We start from the raw sequence: 18,949 nt of genomic DNA, 5'->3' as shown, positions 1-18,949 counted from the left end.
TGGACAAGATTGTCCGGAGTTGCGTCTTCGACACGCATTTTGCGAAAGCGCGAGCACACGAACATAACGTGTCCCACCGTTTCCTCTGAACCAGCACAAACTGGACATTCGGGAGAACCCGAATGCTCGAACTGGTCAACCATGGCCGTCGGAAGCAACCATGGCCTGAAAGGACCTGTGTCAGGTGGAATGTTACTTCCCCATGGCGCCTATTAATTCAATTATCTACCCTCGGAATCAACCTATGGGTCTACCTTCCTTTAGTGGAACTGTCCCAAGCGCGCTGCCATTTGACCATAGAGGCCACCCTGGCAGTCTTGCGTATGCCTCTTGTGCCGCACATTTCGAAGCACTTCATGCCCTCCTTGATAATGATGGAATAGGCAGCATACCAGTGATGACGCAGACCACGTCGTGTGACACGGTATGGTAGGCGCTCGCAACCCTCAGGCACATCAGCTTGTAAGTACTTTCCAACTTACGACGGTAGTTTTCGATAGCACCAGGCTGATCGTTGATTGCACCAACGAATGACAAACGAGGAGAATGTCATCAGGCGTCAAATGCTGGTGATTAGTGGGGCTCAACGCAGAAAGCGCAGGAAAGCATGGAGATCAGAACGATATGCGGAGCAACTACCTGTTGTGCGCGACACAAAACTGCACCTGTGCCTGTCATGCGCATTAACCGAGATGGAGATCATGATATCCATGCAAAACAATGGAGACAGCCAGGTAGAAACAACACAACGAGGGTATACCAAGGAACAGGTTTAAGGACAGACTTGTTAGAATCCCAAAATAGCCGCCACAATGGCTGACTTCAGCACCTACTCACAGCGCACAAATCTCTTCGTAAACAAAACCAGCGCACCTGATCTTCTTATTTTAAGCTTATTACAAGTGAGCAAGAACAAAATAATAAAATGCACTGTTGTTTGAAGCTTGCTTCTTGAGATTTGTGCATCTGAAGTTCTGATACACTGTTGAAACGGGACAAACGGGGTTTGCCCTTAATAGAGCTCATAAGGCTCAAGCGATGGAATCACCAACACTGGATAAAGTTAAGAACGTTATATATGAGTAAAAAGCTAGTATTCAGTAACACAGAAAATATCTTGAAAATTCAAAACTTATAAAGCCTGGACCTAGGGTATTGGTTCCCTTATTAAGCATGTGGCTCCCATTTCCATCCTACTGAAAACAAAGGAATTAAGCGTTGTTTGTTTTGTTTCTTATTTTTGTATTTTTTGTTAGAAGTGAGCACGCATGAAACCAAAAAGAACGGAATCAATCGGTGCCGTAATCGCTTGTTTTCGAATAGGATGAACACCGGAGCGTGAGATTAACGATGGCACTCGTACCCTACACGCAGAACTCGATGTACACAGCGCAACGAGTAACTTTCACGCAGCGATCGAAAAGACAAAAGAATTTTCACGCAGATTTGTGTAACACCGGATCAACACAAAAAATGTGCTGATCCGGTGTTACACAAATCTGCGTGAAAATTCTTTTGTCTTTTTGCTCGCTGCGTGGAAGTTACTCGTGCGCTGTGTTGTTTCATTTAAGGGTGTATAACCTTATATTGTCTATCCGGTTGGAATCAGGACAGACATTCAATCAAAAATTGCCATTTCCTTGGACCACAAGTGTCGCATCTGTTTCGCATCTAGTGCGCTGTGTTGCTGACAACAACGGGAAGGATGCGCACTACTTTTAACATGATTCAAAAACGTCGCGAGTTGGGTCGCGTCGCGACTTGATTGTGCGAAGTCCGGTTTGGTGGCGGCCCGACAATAAGAGAGGTTACTCTTCTTGATTCAGCATACAAGATACTTGTCCGCCTACTGTTTAGCTGGCTGAAGCTACTTAAGGAGTCCTTCGAAGTCGAATGACAGGCTGGTGTTCATGAGGGCGTATCGACGACGGACCAGATCTTTACCCTGCGGAGGATGTTGAACTTAACAGCATCGATCATAGGGCAGCGGAGAAAGCTTTTGCATCTCTGAAAAAGTAAGAAGCGTGGGAATACTTGACAATAAACTCTACCAAGACGATGTGCATAGTTGCGGGTTGAGGCAGAGACTCTCTCTCTTCTCTTCTTGGCGTAACGTCCTCACTGGGACAAAGCCTGCTTCTCAGATTAGTGTTCTATGAGCACTTCCACAGTTATTAACTGAGAGCTTCCTCTGCCAATGACCATTTTGCATGTGTATATCGTGTGGCAGGCACGAAGATACTCTATGCCCAAGGAAATCAAGGAAATTTCCTTTACGAAAAGATCCTGGACCGACCGGGAATCGAACCCGTCACCCTCAGCATGGTCATGCTGAATACCCGTGCGTTTACCGCCTCGGCTATATGGGCCCTCCTAGAGGCAGAGACATGCCTTTTTATGTTAGGCTGTGGCAGTAATGGATGAAGATGCGTTTGAAATTGTAAGAAAATGTGTCAATCGTAAAACGCACATTTGCGACAATGAAGTTTTTGTGGTCTTTGTCGGGATTCGTCAATTTGAAACTAAAATACCAATAGTAAATTCTTTTGCACTCCATTTTCATTTTTATTTATTTTTTATTTTCTACAGAATTTCCAATTCCCTATCGACGCGCACAACATCACTCGATTACATCATTCTTCAAAGTGAACTCTCTTTTCACCCTTCCCGTTCATGTCCATTCAAAATCTATTTTTCTCTTTCGACCTTTTTTTTCTCTCTCTCTCTCTTTCTCTACCGCATAATGAGTCCCGTCCATCAGCTCGCTGGTGTGATTCAGGTGGGCTATTGAAAGCTTGCTGGTGAAGCTACACACGTTCTTCTTTCATGTTCATTTTTGTGCTCATTCTTCGAGTCTGTCCATTTTCCGAGTCGTCCCAAACGAGATCTAGTACACTAGCACAAAACATGCGATTGAATATGAGTTTTTTTTTTCTTATACTTTTGTAAAGGTAAACCAAACGGATGATTTAATCTGAATCTTCGATATATCAATATTAACATTATTTTTAACACATTTAATTCCTACAGTCTTTACGGCGTAGGTATGCAAAAGTCGCAGCCTTGTGTTGAGACTGTTTCTAAACATTCCACTGAAAGGTGTCATGTAGTCTTCGCTTATTAAGCAGGTACATTTGAAAAGCTTTTATCTTGAAACGAATGATGAAATTTTGCTGGGTGACGAAAATCAGTTATAAATCTCTCGATGCCGATCGTATAGTTTTGGAAAGCACTTTGCATCTAGGAAGTATGGAAATTGATGCATTGAAAATTCAAAACGTAAAATAACACCCCACTGTTCCCGAATCAAACATTTTGTCTGCCTAATATGCAACTTGCATATCACTAAAATTGATACAAACATCCAAAAAATATCGGAAAGCCCAAAACTCAACATTCTTTGTCTTCCTTCCTCACCCCTCAGGACGTTTCACGATGGGGCAGAACCTGGCTCTTATCTGGAGCAGCGGCTCCCTGGACGACGACCGAGACAGCGATTTTCCCGGGCGCATTCGAAAGTGGTTTGACGAGGTTAAAAAATACTCCTTCGGAGCAAAGTTCTCCCTGGCCACCGGTCACTACATGCAGGTACGTACCCGACCCACACACTCTATGGTAGTCCTTTATGTTCCTCTTTTCATTGATGTTGTCGACGGACAACACGACGACGACGGCATGGGGGCTCCAGCAGCCATAGCAATTTAGTGCACATGAACCAGAGAAACTCTTCATGAACGGATAGTAGGTAGTGGCAGTGTGTCGTTTAGCCCTGCTGACTGAATGCTAGCTAGCTAGTCGGTTCACATATTCTCCCGCTGAATGCCACGCCACACCGCCCAAAAGTATGGGTTTAAAAACGTGGAAAAGTGTATGGAGACATAAAAGAATCGCCAAGAGCTGGAAACTCTTTTCATGTTTCCTCTAACCATGCTCACGTACACGTTTTTTTTTTGCTTTTCTCGCTCTAGAAATGCATGGCGGTCGGTCTCTTGTTTTAATTCAATTCGTGAAAGTCTTTCTATCTAGTTTTAATTACATTCGACGACGGTGAATAGCGTTTAGCACACGAATGACTTTCCTCTTATATTTGGCTCATGTGTATGGTATAGAGATGTATCATTAGAGAAGCAGAGTGTGGAGAAGTGCAGCAAATCAGGAAAGGCGTGATTTGGAAAACATTTGCTATTTCGGTGAAAATGGATGATTTAATTGGAAATGCCATACGTTGCAAGAATTTCAAACTGAATGAACAAAATTGGAGGGAAGAGATTTTATGTGCAACAAGCTCATCAATGAACAAGGGGGTGCATGTTCCATTGAACAACAATCAGTAGAGTAAGGTGGGGCAAAAGTTCGACCCTAGTTGAAAATTCAACCTATTTCAAGAAATCGAGGCAGATAAAAATAAATAAATACCGTGTGGTGATTCTACCATCCATGAGCTAAAATTTTGCTGAACAAAGTTACGCCAAATGTCTTTTCAATTTTGAGTTACAACACTTTTTGTATGTGTGTGTTTTATTCGAACTCTTGCCCCACCACTGGGGCAAAAATTCGAATCTAGTGTTTGTGGAATTTCGCTAGCCGTAACACACTATTTTGACACTTTGGTAATAGGAATAACTGAAAACACTTAATATTTGATGTTAGAACTGGAATACACTTAAAAATTAGATCTGGATTTTACCCAAATCAGGGTTAAATTTACTACACCAAAAATTAGTAATTTTCCGTCAAATTCAGATAAAACAACATTTTTTTTCAACTTTAATCGAATTTTCTCACTAATTCCATCGCTCTTATAGATAATATGTACATTTTGCAGAATTTTAGGTTTTTACCTAAAGTTGCCACATGACTCGAACTTTTGCCCCACAATTCGAACTTTTGCCCCACTATGTGTAAAATATGATTTCTAAATCTCTTTTGCAAAAAGTTATACCTGCTAAAGCATCTTCAAAATATACCTGGTTACGCCCTAAAATAAAATATCGAATTCGATTTCATTACAATTCCATTTCATGCGTTGGAAAGACCATCGCATGTTACAATTTTTTGATCAAAAATCAACATTTTGTCATAACTTTTCGAAATATTGATCATTTTCATAATTTTTGGAGTGAAAGATTCTTTTTCACAAAGGGTTCGAACAACCTTGACACCCGACAGAAATAATTTGAATTGAGCTCAAAAACTTCAAAAGAAACTCTTGCCCCACTCGAACTTTTGCCCCACTTTACTCTAAATGCTACAGGGGATAGACAAAATGATCGGGACATGCAAAATTTTCACTTTTCAAAAAGTGTTCAACTACCTAGCTGTAACTTTTCGAAAAGTGCATCAAATATTCTCAAATTTTTACTGTAAGTTCATCAACTAGATGTATCAGATGTATCAGTAGTCCAAAATTAGAAAAGATCGGGCCATTCTCCACGAAGTTATAAAGATTCTTGAAAAAGGTAAAATTATCCGATAGCCAACGTTGAGCTGTCATATCTCCGGATTCAATGAACCGAATGCAATGAAATTTTGACCATTTATGACTTATACAGTAAGGACCCGATTTTGTCAGCCCTGTTTCGCGACACACTTTTTGCTCTCTTTATTTTATAATCAAACTTTAACCAATTCATTCATGTTTATCATTAAACTACAGCTAAAGCGCAGAATATAGAGGGATAAAAAGTTTGAAAAAATGTTTAGGTTTTCGATGAGATCAAAAAATGTGTTCCGAAAAGGGGCTGACAAAATCGGGTCATTTATGTATAATGAGCTATGAAAAACCATTGACTAAACTTAATATTTTTAACACGGAAGAAAATTATACCCTGTAGGATCTGAATGCAAACCATCTAACTTCTTTAATTTATTATTTCAACCCGATGTCTTAAATAATCTCTCTCAAAAGTTCAAAAATCGATGTTTTTTTTCATTTTGAGGTTTATTTCATTGATTAGTTCTGTATTATTCTATTTCAAATTTAAGTCATATTCTTTGTCTGTTTGGAACAGGTTTAAGGCGCGCTAAGCAAGCACTTACATGATACTTGATGGACTACAACTCGTAGCAGTGACTCTACGCCGAATGAAGCAATCGTCTTTAGTGATCTCGGTCCTGGACCAATCTCTTCCAGTCACCCTGAACGTTTAGAGAGAGTGCTTATAAATCAATCTCAACTGCAAAAAGCCATCGTGTACACGGCATACCATGAAACTCTGGTTCTCTGCTAAATAGAGTTTAAGCTTGTCGTTCTGCCGGCATTCAAGCTACGTGCCCACTGCCACGCCGTGTTTTATTCGCTTACTATATCCATCTTTCAATATAGGCTCAGTGTACCAGTTATGGCCATAGCACCTCAAATTGGCCATAGTTGATTTTCAACCTTTAATGATGCAAATCAACAAGAAAAAAAAATGTGGACAGTAGATCACGTTCACAAAAGATGATTGCAATCATTCAAACTTCACAATTTGCTCAAATTGTTACATAAATAAATAATTTTCCTTAACATTTCGGCATCCTTGCACCCTATTTCCCTATATAGACCCTATATAGAGTGACAGCCACCATTGCAATGCATTGTTTTGTATGTAAGCAAGTTTCCTTCACGGTCGTTGCACGTGACGGAAGAAGAACCTACTTTTCTCTGCCCGACGTACTTTTGGCAGTAGATTTGTTTTTCGGCTTGCCAAGATCGCTCCCTGCTCTGCCGAATCCCCGACACCAGCATCCGGCTTCTGGTAACATTTTCTCGTCCGTTACCCTCTGGCACTCCTCGTCGAAACACCCGAAGACGATCTAAGAAGTCTTTGAGTAGTGCCTATCACCTCCCGCGCTGCCGTAATTATCGTAGACTGCCCACAGAGTGAAAAGACTATCGCTCTCGTTGATCTCACTTATCCGCTCGTCCAGCTTCTGGCTACAGTCAGCTACCGTATCGTCTGCTGAAAACCGCTGTGTGTTGAAACGCATTAATCGCCGGTTCATAGAGTCCCACACGGCTGATAACCGAGCTCGAATCTTACTAACTACGCGGTAGTGATCCGAGTCGATTTTGGGACCCCTAGAAGTTCTAATATAAACGACGTCCGAGGAGTGTCGTCAATATGGTTGCAAACTTCACTTCGCCGTTTTGGTGTCTGCAGGCGTGCATGCGGATATGAATGCATGCAAAATAGGTGACACTAGACCATCCCCCTGGCAGCAGCATGTTGACTAATCTCAGGCCGTTGTCGTTAGTGCCGGAGTGAAGGCTCTCCGTATCAATGCCGATGCTTGAACGGATAAATTCCTCTCATCCTATCTGCACGTTGACTACACCGATGACATTCTCAACGTCCTGTTTTGGCCATTCTCCATCGGTCTTGTCCAGGTATACGTAACACCCACTCGAGCTTCAAAAAGCAAGTAAGTGCAAATTAAGAACTTCTTGATCTATAGCGTTCAGTATTCATCCTACTCTTGTGATTTTCCCAATGCAACGGAAAGTGATCACCGACGCATATTGAGATTTGTAAAATCCACAGAGCTTCTGCTTCTTCTTCTGCGGGTCGTAACTATCTGGAAGCGCCAGGAATAGCTAGAAAACCAAGTCTTTTTCTTCAGATTTTACTTCTACAGATTTCAGTTGACACACCAGCTAACCGGCCGCCGAGGCGATCGACTCTAAAGTTTAAGTTAGGTTAAACTTAGAGTAAATTCAAACTTCGGATTTCGGAGGCATTTCAAGAAGCTTCAGAGGATTTTCGGCGGGTTTCCGAGGCTTCCGAGGCGTACGCGTCGTTACATAGGCGTTTTCAGGAGTTTTGGAGGATGACTGTTGGTTCCAGAGGGTTTAACGCACCTCCGGTACCCTCAGGGACCCCCGAAAATGCCCCTTAAGCCCTCTATAATGCTTCTTAAACCCACTGAAAATTGTCCGGGACTCCCTGAAATTCCGTCGGACCTAAGATCACCAAAAACGCCTCTGAAACTTCTGTTCCTGCTGCTGGGGTTGTGCTTTCAAGTACAGAAAAGTACAAGGTTATATTATTGTGAGCAGACTCACAATCAATATTTATTAATCTTCAGCCACTTGTCAGGATTGCTGTCGGAAGGCTGGAGATTGTGCTTTCAACTTGAGCGATTTGTAGCGTTTAATCCCCTGAACAATTTTTAGCGGGAGCATAAGTGCAAAAAAATGTTATAGTAATATGTTTAGAGATTATGCTCGGAAAACTCCTATCTCGTTGAAGATTTTAATTATATTCGACATCTTTTATGCCATTTTGTTCAAATGTCGTTCATTCTCATATCAATTCATGCCACGCAATTCTCTTGAAAGAAAATGGGAAATGGGTCGAGCCCATAACGATTTACTTGTAAAGCCTATCGTGTAGCCACATCTGTTTGACTTTCTTCAATCTAAACAATGTATTCATTACTCTTCATATTTCCTTCCTTTTGCAGCTAATATGGGCTGATACCTACCTAGTTGGATGCGGATACTCGTACCATTATTCTGGAAACAAATACAACAAATTGTATGTGTGCAACTATGGCCCAGCGTAAGTGTAGACTTTCTGCAGATCTTTGTCTTTGCGTAAAACAACATTGACCATTATAATATGACTTTTGCTTATCTTTCTGTCTGTCTGTTTGTCTGCCTATCTGCAGTGGCAACGTTCAAGGCCAGGTTCCCTACGTCACCGGGCATCCCTCGTGCGAACAACATGGGCTGCAAAAGTCCTCCACCTACCCGGGACTGTGTGCGGCAGGAGCAGCAGGCGAAGTGGATCCTTACCATCACGAGAATGTGATTCCTCAGAATTACTATTCTTATCAAGGCTCATCAAATAATCATGAGAATCAACACTACACCTCGGCACCAGTCAGAGCTTCCTACACTGCAGCGGCCCCTATCGCAACAACTCATCAACAGCCGTACGACAATCATATCTTGTACAATCTGGTGTTTGATCAGCACAAACAACAGCAGCAGCAACAACAACAGCAACACCATTACCAACCATCGCACACTCCGTACCAGTCGTCGTCACATCAGCAAACATATCACCTGCCAAGTCCGGCCTCGGTCGTAACTGCAACGACAAATGCGGCCGCAAATCTGCTCAAGCCCGGAAACATCTTGAAGTCGCCCTTTTTGTCGTACCGGTGGGATTTGCTGTTCAATTTCCTGCACTAGAGAATTGTAGGTAGGATTACCGTTTTTCACTCTTAAAGGCAGGATAGACGCGGAGCTTCTTTCCTTCCTCCCCGAGGGTGGAAGGGGGTTGTGCGCCCTATTTTGGTAACCGTTCGGTTTGGTGGTTGATGATGTATTTTAAAGTTTAAGCATAACCGGAAACGAAAAGTAGGCAGCGACCAGTTTGAGTAGAAAATCGCAACGCCTTCGCACTAATTGCTTTCGAGCTTTCGAATGCCGCAATTTTTAGAGAACTCACCGACAGAGACTCACTGGACAGAGTGAAAAGGTCGAATCACAAAAGGCCTAATCTTAAAAGGTAGAAAATGTTCTATTTAGTCTACCATAATATTCCGACCTATCCACCAATCATGAAAATGGTTGAGTTATGAAACACTCTGCTTTTTTGACGTTCGACCTTCTATGGGTTTTGGCAGGTTCTGGTTTCGAACTTTTCAAGATTTCGACCTTCTGGGTTTCGGTCCTTTTACCATTTTCGGCATTTTGTACTTCTCCTTTTGGGAATCGACCTTTTAGGGTACAGCCGGTGGAACTGCAGCAGAAAGGCCCAAAAGATGAAAGAGAAAACTACTACTTCGAGCAAGATAGCTGCCTGTCGCTTCCGGACAAAGTGCCGACAACACAATGGAATAGAAATCTTCTCAAAACCCAATGCGTTGGGCTAAAAAACAGCTTTACTTGCTGCATCTAGAAAATATCAACACCCTCCGGAAAACAACTGTCGGTGAATAATAGTAGGCTGGGAAAAGTGCAGTCGTCCGCCGCCTACTTTTGTTTCGGATAATGCCTTGCACTACGTTTATCATAACATCATCCCTACATACAACACAACAAATGCAACCGAAACAAAAGACGATATCAACCGGAGAAATAACGAAATCTTGTCAAGTGTTAAACCTCATACTTATTGCTGCCGACAGAGGCGACAGCCTCTCCCGGCTCGGCATTAGGCCAGCAGAGACACCATGAATGGCGTCGTAGCGTGTGGGAGGGATTAGACACCCTCACCCCACAGTTAGATACAGAAACAGACCATAGTCGTTACGGTAGCTCTCAAAGAACAACTTTTCTTCTGGCGGGCGAGGAAAGAAGCTGGCGGCCGCTGGCGGTCGGAAATTTCAACAGGAAATGGCTTATTCTTCGGCAGAGTGGCGCTGCAGCAATAGAGAATTCTGCGGTTGAGGCGAATGTGGAAATAATAATTAGACTGGATACTTGATAATGGCATGGTTGTATGGTTGTTAGGGTGGATCTTTTTTTTTTTGTCAGCTAAGACCTTTACAGCTGTGGCTATAGGGACCCTCTTGAAGTTCCCTAGGGATTAAATTTATACACGGCTATTAATGGGAATTCATCAGTGATTTTAATATGAATTCTTCAAAAATTCTTTTAAAGATGTATCATTACTTTGCTTAGAGGTCATACTAAGGCCTTGGGTGTCCTCTGCTGTGTCTTCTCCATTCGACTCGGTCCATGGTTGTGCGTCTCCAGTCACGAACTCTGCGAAGGATCCGCAACTCGTCCTCCACTTGATCGACCCACCTAGACGCTGTCTATAAACAACGTAGACTCATTTATGGCCATCTCAGACGCCCCCTCCCCCTCTTAGACTTTTGTTCATACAAAGTTTTTGAAATTTGCATGGAGCGTAGACTTTGGCCAAATCCACCCCACAGTCTACGTAGTTTATGGACAGGACCCTAGCTCGCTGCGCATCACGTCTTATTGTACTGATAGGATTGCTCTCGAGATCCATTTTAATCGGGTTGCTATCCGATATCTTGATGACGTCCATCGTACCCGTGACCCGCTCGTGCCGTAACCCTCTGCGAGATTCGCAAGGACTCCATAGTGCCCCTGATACTAGAACTACGCACATCATCGGCTTGATCAATCGTGTCAGTTTATCCGGAAATTCGTATCGTGCATAGTCTGCCATAGCTGATCTCGATCGATTATATCATTAAACGATTTAAATAAAATCGATGAACAAGTGATGTGTGAGCACACGTTGTATTCACGGCATTTCTGTAACACCTGACAATTGGCGAACATCTGGTCTGTTGTAGCACGTTCACCTATAAATCCAGCCTGATATTGACCCACGAACTCTCTTGCAATCGGCGATAGAAGGCGGCGTAAGATTTGAGAGAATACCTTGTAGGCAAGGCGCGATAGTTAACCCGGGAGCAGTCGCGTCGTGTACTGAGTACACGCACTATGAAAAACGCTTGGGTTGACACAATCCAACAAGACGCCCTTTTTGTGGATGAGACAACTGACACATAACTGCAGCATACCACAGTCAGGTGTCATACATATACGAGGTATTGGTCGGTAACCCAGATGATGCAGAATTTCTTACTCATCCGCTGGATGCAACAATAGACACTGTTTGAACCGCACCTCCTTGGTGAACAAACGCTCGGGTCGTACCTCCTTAATCTAGCTGAAGTCAGAAGGACAACCGTGCCCAGGCCGTACTACCAGCTAAGCACACAACTCTTATTAGCTTACGGTCTACTTTAGGAGCTTGTGAGGACCGGAGCTGTGTTGGACGCTCCGGGATGTCAACTCCTCATTTTGCAGCCCAGAGATGTTTCAAGAGATCCCTTAAAAAGCGTCAAGAGAGAACTGTGTTTCAGAATTGACTTCCAAGAGTTTCTAGAAAATAATCTCCAAAAGTTTCCTCAGGAAGTTTCGACGTTCTTCTTGGAGCAATTCAAGGAATTCCAACAGAAGCTTCTCCTAGCATTTCTCGAAACGTTCCTTCACGAGTTTTTTCCGGGGAATTATTACAGAAGCTCCTCGGATGTTGCAAATTCTGTAAGGCAAGTCAAAAGGTTTTCTACGGTTTTTTGAAGAAATTTTTCTCCACCTCTTACATTTCTTTTTCTAGGATTTTCTCAATAAATTTATTAATAATGTTCAAAGGATGTTCATCCGATATTTCGTCCTCCATGAATTCCACAAATAATTTCTACAGTAATCCTGCCATGTATTTTTTTAGAAGTTTCTTCAGGACCTATGCTAGGAGTTGCTGTAGCAACTTTTTCAGGAGTTGTTTTACAAAATACTCTAAGAATTCCTTCCGCATTTCCTCGGGAATTTAGCCAGCTTCCTGTAAGAATTCTATTCTGCAGAAGTCTCTCTAGGAGTTCTTTCAACAATTGCTTCAGTAATTCTTGAGAGTTAGTAAATTTTAGTAAATTCCCCCATGAATTTCCCTAAGAATTCCTGCAGTTTCTCTAGAAACAAAATCATTCGAGAAATACACGCTGAAAATAAAAAAAAAAACACTCACTAAAAAGATTTTCATAAAGGAAGAAATTGCCAAAGGAACTTTTAGGAAAATTTCCACAAAAACTCGACAAAAAAATCTTGAAGGACGGCCTGGAGCGATTTTTGAAGGTACCTACTTATTGAGAAATATCTGAGGAAACTACTGGAGAAAACTCTAAAGGAACTACTATAGGTGTCTCGAAAATATCTCAAGTATCTCTGAGAGTCACTTTGCCAGCCATTGAGTGAGCTTCAGAAGAAATTTTTGAAGGGTCTTTCAGAGAGATTATGACAGAGTTTCTTTGAGAAGTTCCAGAGAAATTTCTTTAAGAGTTTCTAGAGCAATTGCAAAATAAACTTCTGAAGGTATTCCTGCAGAAGAGAATGACGGAACTCCTGAAGGCATATCTGTAGGAACTTCGGGAAGAATTTTCGCAGGAACTTCGGAGACATTCACGCATTAATTACTGCAGGAAAGTCTGAAGATGATTTTGAGAGAATGTCCAGAACGAACGGTTCTGAAAAAAATCTCTAGGAACTTTTAGCCTCAAGGATTGCTTTAAGGACTTCTTGGAGAAATTTTCAGAACTCATCTCCATCTTCGGATCTTCTTATACAGGAAAGTGGGCAACCCGATGGGTTATGGAAAATCTAACAATGAATTCTTTCATAAAGTCCATCACACACTTTTCTATAGCTTCACCAGATGTTTTTACAGATTGTTTTAAATAATGGTTCGAGAATTCCGCAATCGTTTCTGCAAGGTATCAAGCCAACAATCCTTTTCCGATCTACTCATCACAAATTGTCAAAATATCCACTGTGACATCGTAATAACTTAAATCAGGGCTGCCCAACGTAAGGCCCGCGGGCCGGATCCGGCCCGCGAGGACATTTTGTGCGACCCGCGGAGCGATTGCACAAGAATGATAGAATTTAGCCCGAGATATTATTATTCTGAATATTTTCCTTTTTCAATGGAAATGTATTTTAATAATTTTTAAAAATAAAATGACTTTTTAGAGTATATCTTGTAAAATTTTTAAAAGATTTAAAAATATACCAGTGTTTGGTTTAAGTGTCCTACAGAATTTGAATAAAAGATTCTAAACAGTAAAATAATGTGTAATGTGAAAATTCGCTTGATAAGATTGTAAACAATGTAGAAAGATTACGATATAAACTTAATTTACGAAAAACATGAAAAATTTAATCACAATTTTTGAAGCTTTCAGAGATTTTTTTGTGCCATTCAATAGCTCTGTCTGGTACTACATTGAAACATGTTATAGAAACTTCCTAAATACTTTGTCAAGCTCCAATATTCTACAAGAAATCAAAAAACCTTTCAAATTTCATTAGAAATATTAAATTGCAAAAAAGTTCTTTTCTATTATCTAGCCATGCTCATAAAAGATAAAAAATGTATTAATAACGAGTTTTTATTTCTGGCCCGTCGACTGGTATGCAGTTTCACCAGTGGCCCGCGGCCGAAAAAGGTTGGGTAGGCCTGACTTAAAAAGAACGGGAACAAAGAGAGCTTCTCTTTTGCGGAATGGACCTTTAGATATGTTTGTCGCCATTTCTCCTGATACTGCTGAAGTTTATCCTTCGGAAATGTATGTAGCGATTCCGCAAGGAAGTTCCCCAGATATTTGATGCGGACATTTTTCATAGAGTCTACCTCACAACTTTCCAGGGATTGCATCGAGAATCTATCGCTTCGCCATTGTCAGCTCCAGGCATGGAAATAATCGTTCACGATTCATTCATTTCGAGCTCTCTCACAAACATTCTCGCGGAACGAAACACAATCCCAACAATCCTGTACATAGTGTGTTACGCACTCAGGCGAATGAAGGGGAAAAGGCAAATACACGAAAATTATGGCAGCGTTCATCGTTGTTCACGTTCACCCGTTGACTCATTCGGTACGGGATTTCAATCGCAAGGCGAATGTCTTGAAAGGATCACACGTGAATGCATTCCTTCAATCGCGGCGATTCTTTCGTTTCGTTCGTCGTACTGCTGCTGATGCTGATGGTGCTAGTTTTATCTATCCCGTTTGTTGGGGGTATTAAGCAATTGCGTGTTTTAACTAACTATGAAATTAACTAGTATCGATGGTAAATATGAAAGGGTCTATAGTTTTCCACGTAATTTGAAATCTGGCAATTTTACCAGTGCATGTGGATAACATCGCCAAACGTACATTATTTATTTGGGCTTATAGCAAAGATGGGCTAATTTCTGATTTAGGAAAACAATATATAAAACTAGCTGTCCCGGCAAACTTTGTCTTGCCAAACTGTGGTGGTTTGACAACTGTTGGGTTCATTTCAGCACGGCACTCTAGATCGGTTTTATTGCGATCGTGTTGGTTTTCTTCCCAGTTCATGAAAAACAGGTTTTTATCAATTTTCTTAGTTTTTAAGATGATTTTCACAACTTTTACTATTTATAAACACAGCCACCACGAATACGAATCGAACCATGCAAGAGTCATGCCGATCGGTCCACCCGTTCTTGAGTTTTGTTGCCTCAAAGGAACTTCAAACTCATTTTTATATATATAGATAGATAAAACTGACTCAGTTCAAATCATCCCAAGAATCAGTTGAATCTAAAATGTACTTATAAACACCACTTGACCAATTGAACCACCCAAGCCAAACCACCACCCCGGGGGCTACCTCAAACCACCCTCATAAAGAGTGCAGCACTACTGGTGTTTAACCGCAAGCTTTTTGCTTTTAGCAAGTGCAACTTGAGCCCACCCGCCCACGCCCTGCCTGGATACCGAGCTTGGATACTTTGATGGACAAGAGCGCGCAATTATCGCACTGCTGCTGCAGTTTAGGCTGGAAAACTTGTACACTATAGAGGTATAGGTTAGGAAGACGCTGGTATTAATAGGAAAAGTCAAATTTGCCAAAATCCCGTACAAATCGCTTTAGATTCTAAGCATAAGGAAACTTTTGTGCATAATTTTCACTTTTTGGCGAGACAGGCTACCGACAGGTTGATTGCATATCCGTAGACAGGACTGCATAGCTAGCTCAGCCAGCCAGCCAGCGACGATAAAAGCGTTAATTTATTTATTATTCAACTCAAAAGAGTGCAACGAACAAAGAGCATCTGATGCTCCTGGCATACGCGCTGAGGAAGATATCGATATACGGCGCTTTATGGTACTGTGTAGGTACATCCCCATAGATGAATCAATCGTTGAATAGATGCTATAAGGTGAGAAAAGGAGGTATTTCTATAGAACTGTATAGAGTGTTTCATCGCACAGTGAAAGGAGTGAATTTGTCTGCTGGGGAGGATAATCATCAACTATTATACGCTACTTGCCTTTATAGATAGAAATAGGTAGACAGACAAACAGGAAGGGGGTAAATATTGGAAAGCCATTATAATTCACCTGATCCTTTTTATGCTGCAGACTTTGGCAAGTAAAGGGTAGCATTGAAAAGAACTGGTCGATGTTTATAGTCTGCAATGCTCGGAATTGCACAATGTAATAGAAGTTATAATGAAGGTTCCAATGAGTGTTTTACGGCTTCGCCACTTTGTGTTACTTTTTTCGTCTAAACAAATATTTCGGAAAGTCGAACACATTAAGAATTTTCATTCGAATACTTAGCACTAAGTGACGACGCCGTTCGTCGTAAAGGGTAGATTGTGCCGACGAAAGAGGGAATTAACAAAGTCATTATATTTAAATTGTAGGTAACGAAGAGAAAAGGTTAACATTTTATACGGTGTAGCTACGAAGTTACTTCATAGAACTGAATTGTATCATAGTTATATGTAGAATAATCCTAAGTTAACAAATGGGATATCTGTTGAAGTTAGGATATACAGTAGGCTTTAATGAACTGACCACACACTCAGTTGAGCTCGGCTAATTTTCATTCTTTTGCCGAGATCCGCACAGCCGAGCGCTCGGCAATCGCATTTTAACTGAGATATCAGCAAAAATTAAAGTTTATTCATAGCAGCACCCATGGGTGCCGCTATCATCAAACATCAAACGTCAAGCGTTTAGCCGAGATTTCAGCAAATGAACTTTAACCGAGATCCGCACAGCCGATCTCGGCATTCTGTTTTAAGTGTGCACGATTTCAGCACAGACTGGAAAATATTATTATGTATATTACATGGAACGATAAATAAAATGGGATCATATATTGCTACGAATAGAAACTAAAACTAATATCTATTGATGACATGGTCCAAATAATGTGAATTACACATTTGAGTAAAGGTCAGGAACTTCTATCCTTGCTGTAATGTCTACAACACGCATACAAGTATAGTTAAGAGTTGTATGAGAAAAATATTGGTCGTCCGATTCATCCACTATATTCGAAAGGACATGGGCAAGTACCGAAATCCTTATAGAAACACATGATGATGTTCGGTATGCAAAGAAAATTAATCAACTCAAGTTTGAATATTTCGAAGAAAAGCGTTATAATTGTAAAAGCAGTCAATTAATATAGCAAGCAATGTCAAAGGAAAATTACCTGGAGAATATCAGTCTTCATCATCACTGATAATAGCCCTTCGTTTGGTCTTCTTCGTTGCCACACTTCCGCCTTCTTCATCCGATGCATCGGACGCCACAGCTCGGCTTCGTTTGATTCCCGTGCCATCGCCCTTTCCATCATTAATAAGCACCTCCCCACCCTCGTCATCGGAAACAACAAGCCGAACCTGTTCGCTATCTGATTCCGGCTCGGAGTCAGCGTTCAAAATGATTTTGGACTTCTTCTTTTTCGATCTGTTGACGGTAGCCTCTATCAAGGCGTCGTTGGCTTCATCCTCTTCATCGCTTGTAACCACAAGAGACCGATGGCTTGGGAAATCATCCAAACTATCCAGCTCACCATCGCTAAGCCTTGAGATGGCGTCCGACTTATCTGCCTCATCACCACTTTGCTTCTCCAGCTCTTTGAGATCCAGTTTGCCAGACTTCTTTTTTCTTTGCTTCGGTTCTTTGGACTTCTGGGCGGATTTCTTGGTCGACTTGGGCTTCAGTGGCTCGCGAACTTCACTCTCGTCGTCACTCTTGCTGTACAACAGGTTTGTCTTGTTACGCCACGCGCTGAAGATGTCCTCCGATAGTTCCGTTTCGTTCTCACTATCCGAAGGGTGGGGCACATTTTCCACTGCCAACGGTTGTGAATCATCTTCCGGTAAATCTTCGGCTGGTTGATGTTCACCTTTCAGGATTTTTACGCGCAGCTGCAAATCGTCGGGCCTCATCGAAACCGGAATACGCCAGTAGGCTTCCTTTAAAGAAAAATTATATGGAACATTTTCCACAAAATTATTATTGTTTGTAAGTGATTACAGGATATTTTGGAGTATTTTAAGAGCTTTCAATGAGGTTTCAGGTGCGTCGAAAAAAGATTAAAGGAATTAAAAAGAAGTTCAGATTAAAATAATTCTTTTAAAATTGAGATCCAAGTGTAAAACAATCTTATTGATAACTTACAGTGTCAGTCGGCGCTTCCAATCCTAGCTCCTTGAGCAGTTCCTTGAACTGCACATTTTCCAAAGCTTCACGCTGAGCGGCCATAATCGGCACCAACGGTACGCCATCGTCCGGGTCTTCCGAGTCCGCGTCGTAGTCGTCACAAGCGTCGGTAAACGACTCCATCAGCCATTCAATGGCTTCCTTCATAGATTCTTCGATCTCCGAAATGATCGTCCTGAGTCGACGGAAGTTTAGCGGTGGTGCTACCGAGTGGCTCCGCTTTGGTTTATGCTTGGATGCCTTGGCATGTGGTGGTCTGGTGTGCTTGGTAGGCCTAGCCGGACGATTATCGTCTTCATCCGATTCGGAATCGGTTGTCAAACCACCATCACTGCTCATCGGTTCCCCGCCTTCAGCAGGTTTTTTCTTGGACCGGGATTTTCTCGGGGGCTTTACTTCCGATTTGTCGGCAATGAGTCCCAACGAAAGCATCCGTTTGACGATGGCCTGCTTGGAGCGCGTTCCATCAAACTCCCCGGTGATGATGGCCAGCACATTTTCATTCAAACGGTGCTCATCGTACAGCTGTTTTAATTTTTCATCCTGGTCATTAGTCCAGAGGTGCTTATTACTGGCAGCGACGTTGCTCTTCTTGGTTGGCGCCTTGAAAATCAATCCCAGTTCCTTAAGTTTCTTAATGACAGCTCGTCGGGAGCGCGTCTTGTCAATCAAGTTATCTAATATCCAGTCGATAACGTCTGCGAAAGAAAATCAAACGGAGAGCATAACGATCCCGATTATAATGTGGTCTTAAGGGGGCCCGGGAAGAGCAATTTGATAGATAATAGAATTAATTAAAAGCGATTTGCACCCAGCTCAAACAGAGCAAACTGAAAAAAAATGTTAGGAAAGTAGTGCGATGAATAGAAACGAAACGGACGGATAAAAACGACAATTCAACGCTGATTGCG

At 41.9% G+C, this 18,949-nt stretch overlaps 2 protein-coding genes across 3 annotated transcripts in view; one reads left to right on the top strand and one right to left on the bottom strand.

Moving 5' to 3' along the window:
* Window positions 1-16,870, top strand: part of LOC109431464 (scoloptoxin SSD552) — a 59,984-nt gene extending 43,114 nt beyond the window's left edge. The window contains exons 5-8 of one of the 2 annotated variants that reach the window (XM_029862058.2): window positions 3,425-3,588; window positions 8,449-8,546; window positions 8,656-9,194; window positions 15,245-16,870. In XM_029862058.2, the coding sequence (XP_029717918.2) occupies window positions 3,425-3,588; window positions 8,449-8,546; window positions 8,656-9,184 (791 nt within the window). In that variant the 3' untranslated portion in view covers window positions 9,185-9,194; window positions 15,245-16,870. The remainder of the gene's footprint in view (window positions 1-3,424; window positions 3,589-8,448; window positions 8,547-8,655; window positions 9,195-15,244) is intronic. The other variant, XM_029862059.2, reaches the window with a different exon arrangement.
* A 152-nt stretch (window positions 16,871-17,022) lies between these two features.
* LOC109431463 (protein timeless homolog) overlaps window positions 17,023-18,949 on the bottom strand; it is a 259,401-nt gene continuing 257,474 nt past the window's right edge. The window contains exons 14-15 of the mRNA XM_062845733.1: window positions 17,997-18,736; window positions 17,023-17,791 (exon numbers count right to left, since the gene is read on the bottom strand). Coding sequence (XP_062701717.1) covers window positions 17,033-17,791; window positions 17,997-18,736 — 1,499 coding nt within the window. The 3' untranslated portion in view covers window positions 17,023-17,032. The remainder of the gene's footprint in view (window positions 17,792-17,996; window positions 18,737-18,949) is intronic.

The sequence above is a fragment of the Aedes albopictus genome, chromosome 1 (assembly GCF_035046485.1).
Source record: "Aedes albopictus strain Foshan chromosome 1, AalbF5, whole genome shotgun sequence".
Classification (NCBI taxonomy): Eukaryota; Metazoa; Arthropoda; class Insecta; order Diptera; family Culicidae; genus Aedes; species Aedes albopictus.
This window is presented reverse-complemented; position numbering and strand designations above follow the sequence as displayed.